The sequence below is a fragment of the Natator depressus genome, chromosome 2 (assembly GCF_965152275.1).
Source record: "Natator depressus isolate rNatDep1 chromosome 2, rNatDep2.hap1, whole genome shotgun sequence".
Lineage (NCBI taxonomy): Eukaryota > Metazoa > Chordata > Testudines > Cheloniidae > Natator > Natator depressus.
In genome coordinates, this window is record NC_134235.1 from 103618647 (window position 1) to 103634104 (window position 15458).

General features: G+C 44.3%; 2 protein-coding genes across 5 annotated transcripts in view; one reads left to right on the top strand and one right to left on the bottom strand.

The window, feature by feature from the left end:
• Positions 1–14153, top strand: part of DCDC2 (doublecortin domain containing 2) — a 161677-nt gene extending 147524 nt beyond the window's left edge. The window contains exon 14 of the mRNA XM_074944781.1: positions 14136–14153. The gene's annotated coding sequence lies outside the window, so the exon portion shown is untranslated. The remainder of the gene's footprint in view (positions 1–14135) is intronic.
• Positions 4153–15234, bottom strand: NRSN1 (neurensin 1). Of its 4 annotated transcripts, XM_074944790.1 has the most exons (6): positions 15099–15234; positions 14085–14255; positions 12656–12732; positions 9783–9839; positions 7022–7219; positions 4153–6051 (listed from the first exon to the last, which is right to left on the bottom strand). In XM_074944790.1, exons 5-6 carry the CDS (start codon positions 7208–7210, stop codon positions 5653–5655), a joined length of 588 nt encoding a protein of 195 aa, XP_074800891.1. In that variant the 5' UTR covers positions 7211–7219; positions 9783–9839; positions 12656–12732; positions 14085–14255; positions 15099–15234; the 3' UTR covers positions 4153–5652. The 4 variants fall into 4 exon arrangements, with proteins under 4 accessions (XP_074800891.1, XP_074800889.1, XP_074800890.1 ...); XM_074944788.1 differs by lacking the exon at positions 14085–14255; XM_074944789.1 differs by lacking the exon at positions 9783–9839 and having other exon boundaries at positions 4162–6051.
• Between the last annotated feature and the right edge of the window lie 224 nt (positions 15235–15458).

Below are 15458 nucleotides of genomic sequence, written 5' to 3' on the forward strand. Positions count from 1 at the left end.
CCTTACCTGCATTGTAGATGTTCCATTCTACTTGTGAATGTGATGTTATCCAGTCCTTGGGCTGGGAAGTGTTTCATGGACCCAGGAAGGCTGAATCCAAGGCCCATACTTGGGCAGGAGAGGGGCAGTGTCAAACACTGATGGGGTTCACGATGGGGACTATAGAGCTCGAGGAAGCAGTGGTAGGGTGGAGAGCAGTGAGAACTGTGTTTAGTTATTTGGGATCCTTCATTTGCTATGAGACTTATGGATAGAATTTGGATTAGATCCCTAGCTCAAGTGGTAGCCATTATCCCCATGTGGACTAACCAGAGTGGAGGGAAGAAATGTTCATTTTGCAACTCTTTGCCAGATGGCAGAGGAATGTTGAGACTCTGGAATCCTGTGTTTAGAACATGAATTACACTTAAAAGTTCTATTGGCATAGCTATGCTGCTCAGGGCTGTAAAAAAACCCCATCTCTGACCTATATAGCTATACCTACAGAGCCCTCCGTGTGGACACAGCTATGTTGATGGATGAGGGCTTCTGTCAATGTGGCTAAAATTGTTTTGGGGAGGTGGTGGTCCTGTACTGCACCTCTCCACCTTCTGTTGGTGTAGGCTGCATCTACACTAGGGGGCTGTGCTAGCATGGCTATGCCTGCATAGGCTCCATAGTGTAGATGTAGCCTAATTCCAGGTTTCTAGTGGTTATAGTCCGTTCTGCCCCTGCTCTCATAACCTCTCCCTCTCTTCTCCTGTTCCCCGCCATCACTCCTGTCCATTCTGTCTTTGTTCCTATTTCCACCCCCGTTCACAGCTCCTATCACACTCAACCTACCCCTCTGTACCTCTCATCAATGCCCTGTGCTCCTCAACTCTCTGTATTAGTCATGCCACTTCCTCTTTTCTTTTCACACTGCCTGGATGCCATTCAGAGCACAGGACCAACTATTTATCTGTCCCCAGTTCCAGTGGGTGGAGCCACCGCAGGCTGTGAGGAAGGAGCAATTGCAGCTCCTGCAGCCCGCTCAGCTGCTCTGTGGATATGGCGCATGTGCAGTCTGGTCTGCACATAAGAGCAGTGTGGAGATGGAGCATGCTCAGTGCAGATGTGAAATTCAGAGAATTTAGCTGCCAAAATCTAACCATCCTCTATTGAGAATGTGTGAACTGAGATTTATTGAAGTTTATAACTTGGCCATACATTGGTAGATTTTTCTCAAGGATGGCAAATAGTACATCCCTGGAGCCAGTGCTATCTAAGTCTGGAAAGACTTAGAGCTCCACAATGAAATGACTGTAAAATTATTTAACACAAGCAAAATGATATTCTCTAAACTGGTTCTTGGAAACGACAGAGCCATTTTTGCTGAAACTTTCCAAAAAATTCCACCTGAGGCAGGCATCTGTCATGGAAAATTTCTGCTTGAACAGTTTTTAATTTTGGCAACGTTTTAAGTGACTGAAAACAAGGTCTTACCGAGGAAAGTGTTCAACCTTAGCTAGAGGCAGTGTTACCCTTTTCCCCCTTCAATATCCTTCACCTTGTGGGTTCCAAACATGCTTCTCAGCATGGCAGGCTTCAGTAATATCCATAAGGCCTGCTTCTTCCTAACATATGGCTACTATAGTGACTCATCTTTACAGTGTCAAAACATATTAACCCAAGAAGGGGGGCTGGGCAATATGGTAGAATGCTCCGTGTTTGTACCAGTCCATCTTGAACATAGCTCATTGCCTGCTGGATCACCTCTCCTTCCAGTCAAAGATGATTAGACGATGATAAAAGTGCATGTTTAAGAACATTCTGTGTCCATGCAGCCATTGTGGAAAAACTATAATTCATTTGAAAGTTGGATTTTCATTCTGATCTCACATGTAAGCACAAAAGGTTAGAGGAGAGATAGGAGGAGTAGCTAAAAGATATGAGAACCATCATTTTAATCTCCTGTAATGAGCTATACTCTAAGATCTGAAATGTCACATTTTCACTATTCACAATCTTTAATTTAACTTCACATTGAAGTTAGTGTCCTGTCTCCCTGCTGCCCATATACTAACAACCTGACAGCAGTGAAGGAAGGACATAGTAAAGAAGCCTCCTTCTGACGTGAAAAGAGCTCAATAAAGACTTATGCTGCTGTTCTACCTCTTGGCTATAATGCATAGCCTAAAGAACAAGCAACAGTGAATGATGCAGCTATCGTGTTCTGGTGTTTATCACACACCATATGAACAATCATCAGAACTCCTCTCTCCCCCTTATGGAACACCTGCTGTCTTTGCTTGTTTTATATAATCAGAGAAACACAGAGGTGGGAGGGACCTCAAAAGGTCTCCTAGTCCAGCCCCCTTTGCTGAGGCAGCACCAAGTATACCTAGATAATCCCTGACAGGTGTTTGTGTAACCTGTTCTTAAAAACCTCTAATGACAGAGACTCCACAATCTCCCTGGAAGCCTATTCCAGTGCTTAACATTCCTTATGGTTAGAAAGTTTTTTTTCCTAATTAACCTAAATCTCCCTTGTTGCAGATTAAGCCCATTATTTCTCATTTTACCTTTAGTGGACATGAAGAATTGTTAGTCTTCTCTTTATAGCAGCCACTAACATATACGAAGACTCATTTATCTTTTTCAAGAGTAAACAAACCTTTCCTCATAGGTCAGGTTTTTCTAAACATTTTATCATTTTTTTGCTCTCCTCTGGATTCTTCCCAGTTTGACCCCATCTTTCTTAAAGTGTGGCACGCAAAACTGCATCTGGTACACACATCTGATTCCTGCCTGTGTCCCACACCTATTACCCACTCATGCTCTCCTCCCTGTGAACTACACTCTTGTTTTGAACATGGGTTGCTATGTGCTTTTGCACTCCCAAGTTGTGGGTGCCAGTAAATTGCCAGTTGTACACAGAATTTTATTCTGTTTCAGTCTGTGCAATTTCTTGTTTGTGATGGTGTCATCATTGTCCATCTTTCATAATGTTGGTCCTTAGCCATTTCAAAAATGTGCTGCTACAGTGATCTACCTTGCTGTGTCTGGCTGAAATTTTTCTTAGCATCATCAAGTACAATTTTCTTACTTCTCCCACCATTCATAACTATTATTCCAGTTTGAGCTCAAAGAAAAACCTCCAAAACCCTCCTTCTGGTTCTGCACTTCCAAAGTCCATGAAAGGTTTTCCAGATCCAAAACTTTTGAATGAGCAAGGTATGGAGCACAGCCACCTCCAGACTTAATCTGGATAGCCAGAGTTTTCCATCCTGAATCTGATTCAATGTCATTGTCATCAATTTCCACACTATGCATGAAACTGGAAATGCACTTCATGCACAAAGGGTATCAACACAAACAGGTTCACTTGTGCTGTGCAGCTATGTGACTTCATTTGCTGATTCATCTTTGAAACTGATATTTTATGTTTTGAAAGGAAAACGGTTACTTGAAAGGACTCTCCACAAAATTCATGTTTGGCTTGTTCATGTAATTTTACTGAATCCATTCAAAAAAATAGACAGAACTATAAGGTAGAACATATTATCAGAGAATACAAAGGTCACATCATTCTTTATACATCTTTAATTTAAATCCACAGATTAAGAGGATGAGCTAGTTACCTCATATGAGAACAAAATTAAGTTTCTTTAGTGACAGGACAAATATTCAGGTAAGCATCCAGACAAATGTATTCCAATTAAGGAGAGCTTACTCTACTACCTATAAAAATAGAACAACATTTTAAAATTTCTTTAGATAGGTTCTTTAAGGTCAACTAATGGGATCATGTAGAGACAGGACACAGCAGGCTAGGAATTTCACTTTAAACCAGTGGTCTTCAACTTTTTTTACCCCCAAAATCACTTTTTGAATCTAAGGGCAACTCAGGGTCTACCCTGAGCCTTCCCCAAGGCCCCGCCCCTTCCCCAAAGCCCCACCCTACTCACTCCATCCCCTCCTTCCCATCACTTGCTCTCCCCAACCCTCACTCACCTTCATGGGCTGGGGCTGGGGGTTGCGGTTCAGGAAGGGATGCTGGTTCTGGGCTGGGGCCGAGGGGTTCACAGTGTGAGAGGGGGCTCTGGGTTAAGCCTGGGGCAGGGGGTTGGGGTGCAGGAGGGGGTGAGTGGTCCAAACTCTAGGAGGGAGTTTGGGTGCAGGAGGGGGCTCTGGGCTGAGGCAGAGTGTTGGGGTGCAGGAGGGGGTACAGGGTGCTGGCTCTGGGAGGGAGGTCAGGGCTGGGGCAGAGGTTTGGAGTGCGACGGGGGGGTTGGGGCACAGAAGGGGGAATGGGGTGCTGGCTCCGGGAGGGGGCTCAGGGATGGGGGTTGGGGTGCAGCCTCCCACAGGGCAGCACTTACCTCTGCTGGCTCCCAGTCGGCGGTGGGCACAGCAAGGCTGAAGCAGGCTCCCTGCCTATCCCGCCCCCACACCGCTCCCAGAAGGGGACAATGCACCCCTGCGCCCCCTGGAGTAGGGAGGACGGGGGGCACGTGGCTCCGCATGCTGTCCTGCCCTTGCCCCCCACAGCTCTCCAGGCTAATGGGAGCTGCAAGGGCGGTGCTTGCAGGCAGGAGCAGCGCGTGCGGAGGGAGACCCCTGCCCTCCTGCCCTGGGCTGCAGTGTCCGCTTCCGGGAGTGGGGACGGGGTAGCCTTAGGCAGCCACACTGCGCTGCCACTGGAGATTGCAATCAACTGGGAGATCCTCTAGGATGGACCAGTCCAGCGCGATCGACTGGTTGATGACCACTGCTTTAAACCATAGTCTAATTCCCATCCTGCCAAGGCCCAAATGTGTTATATGAGTTTTAAGGACATTTGGCAAAGACTAGTGATGACGGACACCACACCAAACAACCAGTGGGGAAATGTGGAGTTCTTTTTCTTAATTAAAATAGGATGTTTCATAATCTTGCTTTCCTTATTTTGCATTTGTTAAATAAATATGGTGATTTTACAAAAGACGGAGAGTGCCAGGTCCGTGTGGACTGGTGGCACATTTGGGCCTAAAATGATGTCTGTTTCCCATATGGAAACACTGTTGGCTGATCTGTGCCTTAATCAAAATCGGGGCAGCAGAGTTTCTTGTGTGTGAGAGACACAGACTGTGTATATGTACACTCTTATTTGTATGGAGACTACCGAAAATGACAGGACTACCAACATGGGTGAAGAGGGCAGGATATTACCCCATGTACATCAGGACTGGAAAGTGAAAGAACACCAAGTCTAAACAAATGTTTTAAAAACTACCCTAGCTAAAAAAAAGTACACCACATTAACTTTAAACAGAGCATAATTTTGGATGGCCACGATACAATTGGTATCAAAATGCCCATTTTTCTCAAATGACACAGAAACTTGATAAGTTAAAAACTGTTTTTTCCCTCCAGTGTTGTTGTAGCCATGTTGGTAGGTTGACCTAGATCAACATAGGTGAACACTTGTTTACACAATTCATATATTTGAACATGTAAATACATTATTCAAAGCACTAATCACCTAAACTTCCCTCATTTGCCAACCTTTAAATTCTGCTAGATAAGGTTTCCAATCTGTTCCCCTCTTACAGAGCAGAGTACTTGAAGCTGTACTGTACACACAAATTCGTATGCTCACAAAGGCTGACCTTTTCAAATTAAATGATGTATAAATTAAAAAGGGAAATGTCAGGTTTCTGATAAAGGTTGGACATTTTGAACTTTGGACAAAGTGACAGGTATCTTTGATTCTCCTGGTGCTGGTGCTTTTGTGACTGGGTGTGCATGGGCTTTTATGTCTGCTATTCTCTCTTTAAACCTTTGCTGAAGATACTTTTCTTCTTTGGAGTAGCTTTTAGCAAAAGCAGACATCAACAGGCATGCTGCCATTGTGGTCCCTCCAATACAAAATAAGATTGCTCCTGCCAGCTTACATATATCAAGGGCTCCGTTAAACTGAATGGCATGGTTATCCACAACAACAAAATCTTCTTCCTCCAGGGCTTCGATTTTCGGTGGCACAAGAAAACCTATGACAAGAACTGTTAACCCGATCAGCATAAAAACGACCCCAGAGATGAGTCCGACCTGGAAAACAAACAGGGTTAAAAATGAATGTGGCCTCATCGTTTGTAACATTTTCATTGTCTACACAAATATTTGTCAATCCTACCAGGAAGCAGACATTGTCTTTTGAGCCCTGATTCATAGAATTCAAATATGTGGATGAATTGCCATGTTGGAATTGTTTCCACAACTAATCTTTGTTTAAATCAAAGATTGAGAATTTCCAGGGAAAAGAAATATGCATGTGTAGAGGCTGTGAGCGTGTATCATGTCCCGCTCTAGGGGTTCCATCACACAAAAGATAACCTGGATCACTTGACGATGACCTGTTCTGTTCATTCCCTCTGAAGCACCTGGCATTGGCCACTGTCCGAAGACAGGCTACTGGGCTAGATGCACCTTTGGTCTGACCCAGTATGGGCATTCTTATGTTCTTAACCTATTACTGCTACTAGGTGACAAAGCTCCTTCTTTAACGCAGGTAGTGGAGGTCTGAGCTTTGACATTGAAAGTCCTGGATTCAAACCCTGCTGATGACCCATGGTGGGGTCACTACATGTGACCACCTCCTGTTTTCTGTCCATGAAGTGTCTTTATCTTGCAGAGGTTAAAAGGACGGTGTGGTAGAAATAAGTCACAACGTTATATTTCCTGCCAAGTTTAAATAATAAGTGCAAAGATTGATTTCCACAGGATCCCTAACTTTTTAGTAAACCAAGCCCTTATTGTTTCCCTGATAGTTTGATCAGACATCCACGTATGCTTATATGAATGTCAATGAAAGCTATGCGTGAATGTGTTGAGAATCATTTCTCTACACTTTTACAAATTATAGCTAAGATTTCAAAAGTGACTTGATTTTGTGTGCTTCAATTTTTGATGCCCAACTAGATATATATGTTAAAAGGGCCTCATTTTCAAAGGGTGGGTGTTCAGCACTGAAAACTGGGCCTGTAGCAAATAATAGTTTCTGTAGAATGATGAGCTGTACCTTCCAGAATGCAGAGCTCCACCTGCTAGGTGACCTCTGGATCTGAAAATCATTCTCATGCTCCCAAATTGAAGCTGTGCAGTCCTCATAAAATTGATGCAGATAGGATCGAACTCCATAGCGTTGATAACTTCCCTCCGTGCCGCTCTGCACTTGCTTGGAGCTGCAGATGTCCGCATATGAGCTCATCCTTCTCACCTGCAATGAGAGATTACACACAAGACAGACCCAATTAGTGACACTATGCGATTTTACAAAAAGGAAATCAAAATGGGCTGCAACTAATCCCTTGATATGAGCTCTGGAAAGAGTCTTCTCCACCCCACACTCCCAAAGTAAGGGCTTGATCCTGCTAAGTGCTGAGCACTCCTGGCAGGTGTGGGGGCCCTCAACTCCTATTAAAGTCAGTAGGTGCTGAGAGCCCTTGACACCTTGCAGGATTACACCCTAAAGACGGGTGTGTGAACACTCAGCAAAGTTGTTTTTTACATGTAGTGTTTCTAGTGCCATAATGCATGATGAAATATCGTTTAATTTCATGTAAATTTAAAGCGGCATTGCATGACTGCAGGGCTGAGTGCCTCGATCTCTGATACAAACACCATTACTATTAGTCATGGTAGGCATCGCTTGCTAGCTCTATCTGCTAATTTGGAACATTTCACAAACTCTTCTTGATGGCTTTGTTTTTTCTTAAACTTGTAAAACAGAGACATAACTGTGGGATTATATATAACTGTGACATAAATAGCCAAGGGGGTCCTGGTCATGAAGACTAGCCTTAACTTAATTTTTCTGAATAAAAATACACTCAAGGATGGAACATTTGTTCTACTATCTGAAAATCAGAAATGAAAATGATTACAAACTACCAAGCCTATTTTAATTTACCAAATGCCAATAGTAAATTTGTGAGGTAAAGCCTGGCACCATTGACTGCAAAAGGGTTAGGATTTCACCCACTGCAAAAAGTAAATCCAGTGTCCTAAATTCTTTCCATTGTAATAAAGTACTAGTAAAACAAAGATTTTCTGTTTTTAAATATCCAGGGCCTGACTCTGATTTCACTTACACTTATTTTACACTATTGTAACTCCACTGATTTCAGCAGACTTACACCTGTATAAGTGAGGTCAATCAGGCCTTTTAAAAATGAGTATGCCACTTTAATATGCCATCTGTAGATGAGTATTTTAGAAGTATTATAATACCTTTGTTTTGGATTTAGTAGGATTATATGAACCAAAAGGTATGAGTGAGACCTAACATCAGCTTCAAGTAACACACCTGACTTCTTAAAACAGTGCAATGCAAGCATACCTAACCTGTTAGTTTTAACAAGGTTCTCCCACTCCAACCCCCTTTTCTTGCATTGTATAGGCTACTAGCCCCTATCCCCTTCAGTAACTGGTGCAATACCCCCAATGCACATGATTTCACTCACTACAGAATACCAGCTCCCCTTATGTTAAATGAGATGGACAAATACTGCATGACTCACACTGAAATTATGTAAAAATCTGGAGCATGCTAATCAAAAACAATGGCAGAATTCAGCTCTTGGTAGGTACAGAAATTGGCATCACTATGACACGAATCCTGTAATCCACTGGTTGTTTTGTTTTTCATGGCTCAGTGTTGAGAAATCTTATGCACTTTTCTCTGATAGTAGTAGCTTTTCTATTCCCCCGGTATTAATGTATTCCTGCCATTATAGTCTCATAAGAATTTCTGTGGAAAGGCCTCAAAGCATCCTGACATATCAAGGCCAAATGGATCAAATCCAGTATCCAGGAGGCCTGCAACATGTGGAAGTTCTTTGTCCAATGAGATTCGGAGCCTGCTCCATGACCACCTCCTGCACTGGAGAGTGGAGGTGCTGGTGAACAAGCTTTGCAAAGCTGCCACCCAGCATTCCTAGACCCTCTCTGTTAAGCATCCGGACATCTGCGGATGCAGCCCTTGACTTCAGAGTGCTTAGAGCAGCACTTCTGTGAGAAGCTCTCCCTGTGGGGAGTGGTATTGGAGTCCAAAGATTCCCATTCTCTTTTTTTCCCCCATCAGCCTCAAGACTCTTGTTCTTCCTCCCTAGGGTGTTTCCTCACAGACCAAGCCAAAGAAATATTATTCTCGTTTTTCTGACTGATTTGCTTTTTGTTGATTGGTTGAGATGGCACAGACTCCCGGCCTAATGGTCTTCAAGAAGAGACTCCCCTTAATTAGAGAGGGAGGTAGATGTTTTGAAATCAGACACAGTAAAGCTGGAGGCAGCCCCCAGAAAGCAAGACAATTCTATGTGGTTATTGGTCATTATCCTGCCTGTCTGATTCAAGGGAGAACCACACATCTGCAAGGTCTAGACTGAAAGACAAAGTAAATTAGCTGGTACATGCCTTTCTCTGGAGATAGAGTTGCATGGATATGAAGATGTCTTCTTACAAATCTTTTGGGCAACTGCAAAGCATTACTAGATAGGCATTGCAAATAGGATAATTGACATGTCACTAACCTTGACATTTTCCACTGTAATATCTGGAAATTAATTTTACTATACTATAAACTTTGACCTTATTTTTCTCACACAAAAGTGACATGAATGAAAATGTATAGAGTGAAGCCTTGTGGAAAACTCCGAAAAATATTGTTTATAAAGAATTCTGCTTCTAGAACAGTTGTTGTTGTTCAGGTTTTTATTTCATTCACTCTGTGTGTATGGGGGATCTTTGCTCCTTAGGAGTTGCTGTTCCTGCTGTTTCCATACCTGCAATCAAAGTCCTTTATTTGTGACATCACAACCATCTCCCCAGCAACTAGGTAGCTGTAATGTTACAGAAGACAATGACTTCAACTGAAGAACATTTTTTTTAAAAAAAAAACACAACCCCCCACGTCCCCTCGGCCTGCAAATCCTCTCTCACCCACCCCAAACATACTGTTTTCATGCAAATATTCCTAGTAAACAATGAAGGAAGACAAAAACGACTATATGTAACCAGAGTTCTCCTGGATGCTACAATAAAATAATAGTAATAATAATTCATAAGCAGAATGTTTTTAAAATTTTCCATGAGGAGTCACTGAGGGTTCAGAATGTTAAAAAAGGAGGTAAAACTATATGCAATAAGGGAGAAGTGATTTAACGAAAATATTTTGCACATGCTGAGGTGATCTCAAGATACTTTCTTTACGGACACTAATTAAGCATCGTAATAGCCCTATGAGGTAGGTAAGTACTATCAATACCCATTTTATAGATGGGTAAAGCAAGTAATAGAGAAGTTAAATGACTTACTTGCCTAACACCACATAAGTTAATGGTAGAATCCAAAACGGACCCAGGAATCATGGCCTCTAATCCTCTGCACTAGACAGTGTACTGCACTAGACTATAAAGTGGCTGTATGAATTACCATAGCTTTCATTCCTAGATTCATATGGTCATATCTTCCTTCAAAGATGAGACACAATAATATCTTATCAATATACCTCAAAGTGCCTTGCAATGAGGGGTAAGCAGCATTATCCCCATTTACCAGATGTGGAAAATTGAGGCACACGCAAATTATTATGAGGCTTAATTTGTGTTTGTAAAGTGTCTCGAGATCACCTGAAGGTGTGCCAAAAAAATGGAGGTGTGAACGCACAAATTAAAGGGATTGACTAAGGTCAATATAGAGCATCACTTGCAGAGCAGGAAGCAGATTGCCATCCCTCCCATACCAAATCATCTCCTGACTCCCAATCAAGTCCCATATCTCACAGGACAAAACTGTCTCCTCATATAAACTGTATGTGTGAGTCCCCACTGGCTTGCAACTTGTATAATCATTTTTTAACCTGTGCATAGCGAGATCAGAATGGAAGTATTTTATTCTCACTTTACAGAGGTGTAAAGGACAACGCAAGGTTAGTGGTAGGGGAGAATGAGTCCTAATGGGGTCAGTTTGACTAGTGTGTTTGGCTGCTTTGTGGTGTTCTGGTGGTACAGAGCAGCCCCCTGGGGAAGTTAAGCTTGGTTGATAGCTGCTTTGCATCAGCAGAATCATGCAAAGCAACTGGAGCATATCAGTGAATCTGGCCCAATATCTCTAGTGATCTTCATTCTCTTCTGTAATTTACTGTAATTAATTCGAGAAAACATAAGGTTGACTAATTTGTAAAGATCAGCATAAATTAACTATGCACCATATTCAAAAGAGGTACTGTATAGTAATTGTGAACTAACCTCATTGTGTATCAGGAGATATGTTGTAAAATCTAATTCCTCACTATGGGATTAACCCATGATAATCACACAACCTGGGATTACTTATTTTATATGTAGATTGTTTTCTATATTAAAACAAGGTTAGAGTGGAAATCTAGAATGCTAATAGTTGCATTTGATTATTTATGAGTTAAAATGTAGATAAGTATCACAGAATGAAGGTTAGTAGACAAAAGAATTTTAGTCAAAAGAGTGGAGCATAGCATTACAGTTGTGACAGCTAGTTCATCAAATTATGATCTTTATTTCTTTTCATTCTAAAAAACATCTGATTAAATTTAGCCAGTCCTACTGGATGCTTTCTTGAACACATTTATAACTCCTGCCTGCCCCCCCCCCCAACCATTGCTCAAACAAATAAGCTGTTACATGGGGGCAAATCTATCCTGGCCTCCGGTTCTTCATGTAAAGATAATACTATCAGTTCCTAGACAGAGGAAGGAGAGGTTGAAGACGTTTTCAGCCCCCAGTGGTGATTTGGAATAGTGTAGTCTGTCTTCTGAGCTGCAACATGAATGTAGCTCTTGCTTTTTGAGAATGAGGCAGGGGAATTGAACAGAATGCTGAAGTGAGGTGAAGTAAAGGAGTCCACAATAAATATGTGGGGGAGTGTTCAAAGGCAACCATTTGTACCAGATCAATATAAATGACAGCTACTGTGTTGGGGTGTTGAATGTATTGGCATAGGCTTCACTTTTGTGGATGTGGGTATGAAGGGCCAGATCCTTAAAGGTACTTGGGCACCTCACTCCCATTCATTTCACTGGGAGTGAGGTGCCTAAATACCCTGAAGGATCTGGGCCTAAAAGCCTATGTTTAGGGATCTTTTGCCCAAAACTGGGGTAAACATTGTTACCCTAAATCAGTGTTTTGGTCCGAGCTTAGAGCTTGTATAAAACCAAGGGACAGCTGTTAATCTTTAGAACTTTTCACGGCATAACTGTGGACCAGAGTAATCATTACCAATCTCTAGAAATACAGAGAAGTTACAATCAGAACTTCAGAACATGCAGCTGCACTGTAGCAATCCCCTAGCAACTTTATACCCCACATAAAGACTATCCCGTGTTTATTTTGTGCTTTATTACACTGCACTGATACAGCAGGAGAGGGGGTAGGAGGTGGTGATCAGTTTTGTGAATAGATGGATGAAACATTGAGCATATTTCAGGAGAAACTACTGAATGAATTTTCAAACTGCTTCATGATAAATTAATTGTTTTAAGTATTAAATGTTTACCTTTTAGAAAACTGAATTTGAAAGCTATGCTAAAACAGAAGAAAATGGAAGTGTGATGTTGCTCTCTCAGCACATGCACATACATCACCATGAACTTGCAAATGTAAAACACAAAAGGGGTTCTTACGTTTTAAGTCCTTCTCCTCCTCCTGATGTTAGACACTCTGACCTTTCTGTTTAAAGGCTCATCTTTCCAATCTTTACCTACAGGAAAAAGAGAACCCCTAGAATAGTGAATTCTGGAGTAAATAACATAGATACTGGATAATAATTCATGGGATAATCTTGATGCTTACAAAATCGAATATCAATACCTCATGTTCCCTTAGGATAGAGACCCAAGCACGGCAGGCTGGGCCTGATCCAAAGTTCATTGAAATCAATGGGAGTCTTTCCATTGACTTTAGTGGGCTTTGCATCATGCCTTTTATATACAGGTCTCTTTTTTTATTTGGGGAGTCAATTGTGAGCTGTGTCACACAGCCATACAGAGGGGAATGTGGACATAATGCACCCCATTAATTTTCTGCATAGGCCACACCCTTTTGTGCTCGGGAGATTGACCAGCTACTATTCCCCATTCTCTGCAGGTGGGTGGAGTCTGACTTCAGCTAAGGCAGCACAAAGGAGGAAGTAAACTACACCAGGGAGAGAAATGGCACGAATTACTTCCCTTAGTCAAGAAGGGGGAAGCAGAGACCATACTGACAGGTTTCAGAGTAGCAGCAGTGTTAGTCTGTATCTGCAAAAAGAAAAGGAGTACTTGTGGCACCTTAGAGACTAACAAAGTTATTTGAGCATAAGCTTTCTTGAGCTACAGCTCACTTCATTGGATGAATACAGTGGAAAATACAGTGGGGAGATTTTATATACACAGAGAACATGAAACAATGGGTGTTACCATACAGCCTGTAACAAGAGTGATCAGGAAAGGTGAGCTATTACTAGCAATAGCTCACCTTTCCTGATCACTCTTGTTACAGTGTGTATGGTAACACCCATTGTTTCACGTTCTCTATGTATAAAATCTCCCCACTGTATTTTCCACTGTATGCATCCAATGAAGTGAGCTGTAGCTCACGAAAGCTTATGCTCAAATAGATTTTAGTCTCTAAGGTGCCACAAGTACTCCTTTTCTTTTTGCAGAGACCATATTGTGACTATGCGAGATCAATGCAACTAGGCAGTACTCTTTACTAAGGGCTCATGGTAATGCCACAGTCTCACATTTAGTGATTCACAACTTTTAAATAATGCTTCTTGCAACAGGTTAAATCCATTTTATCCTGGTGAGTAATTACAATATGATGCACCATCCTGTAAACAAAAGCAATCATGATTTCAAGTTTCCTATACTTACATGCCTTTAGGAACAATTAAGGAAGGCATCCCCCCAGAAAAACGTCCTAAGTATTTACTGTATAATATAGCTCCTGTGAATATCTGTTGCAAAGGAATTCACCCCCCCCTTCTAATCACATCAACAATCCCTACTCATTACCCTTCATCTGCCCCAAGAAGGGAGGATAGCCCCTGTAAAAAAGAGATTTGTTTACCATTCAGTTACTAGAGTTCTTTCTCCACCTTCTCTCATTATATTCACTAAGGTATCAGCAGAACCTCAGAGATGGCTGAGGCTTAGTTTTATTCTGATCAGCTGATAAACATTCCTGCTGCAGAACGCCCTCCACCAAGGGAGAAGACCATATTTGCCTCTTCAGGCCACTCTACAGAAGACACAAACGACGCACGAATGACTACTTGTTTTCGGAGCAGGGAGAGGAGTAAATCTCCCAGTACCACCGAGGGCACCAGCAAGGAGGGAAGCAGTGCAATCCCCATAGCAACTGGTTTCCTTGCACGCTTCGGCTCTGCGGGAGGAAGTGGCCTTCAGTGCCCTTCACGGCCGGCCTGTCGCTGCCTGGAGCGCGCTCTCCATGGTGCTGAAGCCCGGCGGCGGCTCACACGCGGTGAAGCGGCCCCGCCGAGGTTTGCTGCCGAGCGCTTGCGAAGCAGCCGGCTCCCAGCAACCGCGGGTTCGTCCTCCCTTTCTTCTGCGGGGCGCGGGGGGGTAATTTACCGACGCACCCTTCGCCCTGCCGGACCAATACGGTCTGCTCCTAAACACCAGCCCATGAAACGAAAACGCCCTCGGCTTGCCCTGCACTTTACCCGGCGGCGCCTCCCAGCACAGCAGCCCCGTTCCCTTTGCAGGACTGCTGAGGTTGGCAACCACGCCGAAGCGTTTTGCAGCCCGCCAGGGCTCGGGCAGAGAGGAGGGGGCTCGCCTGCAAGTTCCACACCGTCCTGTAAACGCCAGCGGCGGGATCTGCTGCCCGAGCCGCCGGTTACTAGCACAGAAACGGGCCGCCACCCCGGCGGCGAGTGGAAGTGCTCAGATCAGCGCCGCCCCCCCCGGGCTTTGCAAACCTGCCAGGGGCAAGTGCATCCGCACAAGCCGGGACCAACAGACCCTGGGCACAGAGGAGCTCCCCGGGGCCGGCTCACCACACCCCCGCCCGGCAGCGACGCCGAGGGCAGACCTGCCCGCACCGCTCGGCCGCGCTTACCTGAGCCTCCCTGCCGCCGGCTGAGCAAGTGCAGCTGGGCGAGCTGCAGCTCTCTCGCGCGGCTCCCATCCCCGCTCCGCGCTCGGCCGCCGCGCCCCACGTGTCCCCGCCCGCCGGAGCCCGGCTCGCCCTGGGCCTGCGCACTCCGCCGCGCCCGGGCGCTGCCGCTTGGCGGAGGGGGCGGGCGCAGCCGGGGCCGGGCGAGCGGCTGGCTTAGCCTCGCCCGCTGCGGGAGCCCCGCTCCCCGGCGCGTGGGCCCGCCCCGCCCCGCCCCCCGCGCGCTGCTCTTGCCCCCCAGGCGCTGCAGCCGCTCGTGGCTTGGGGCGCCGCGCTGGGGGTGTTGTGACTGCCTCTGCCACG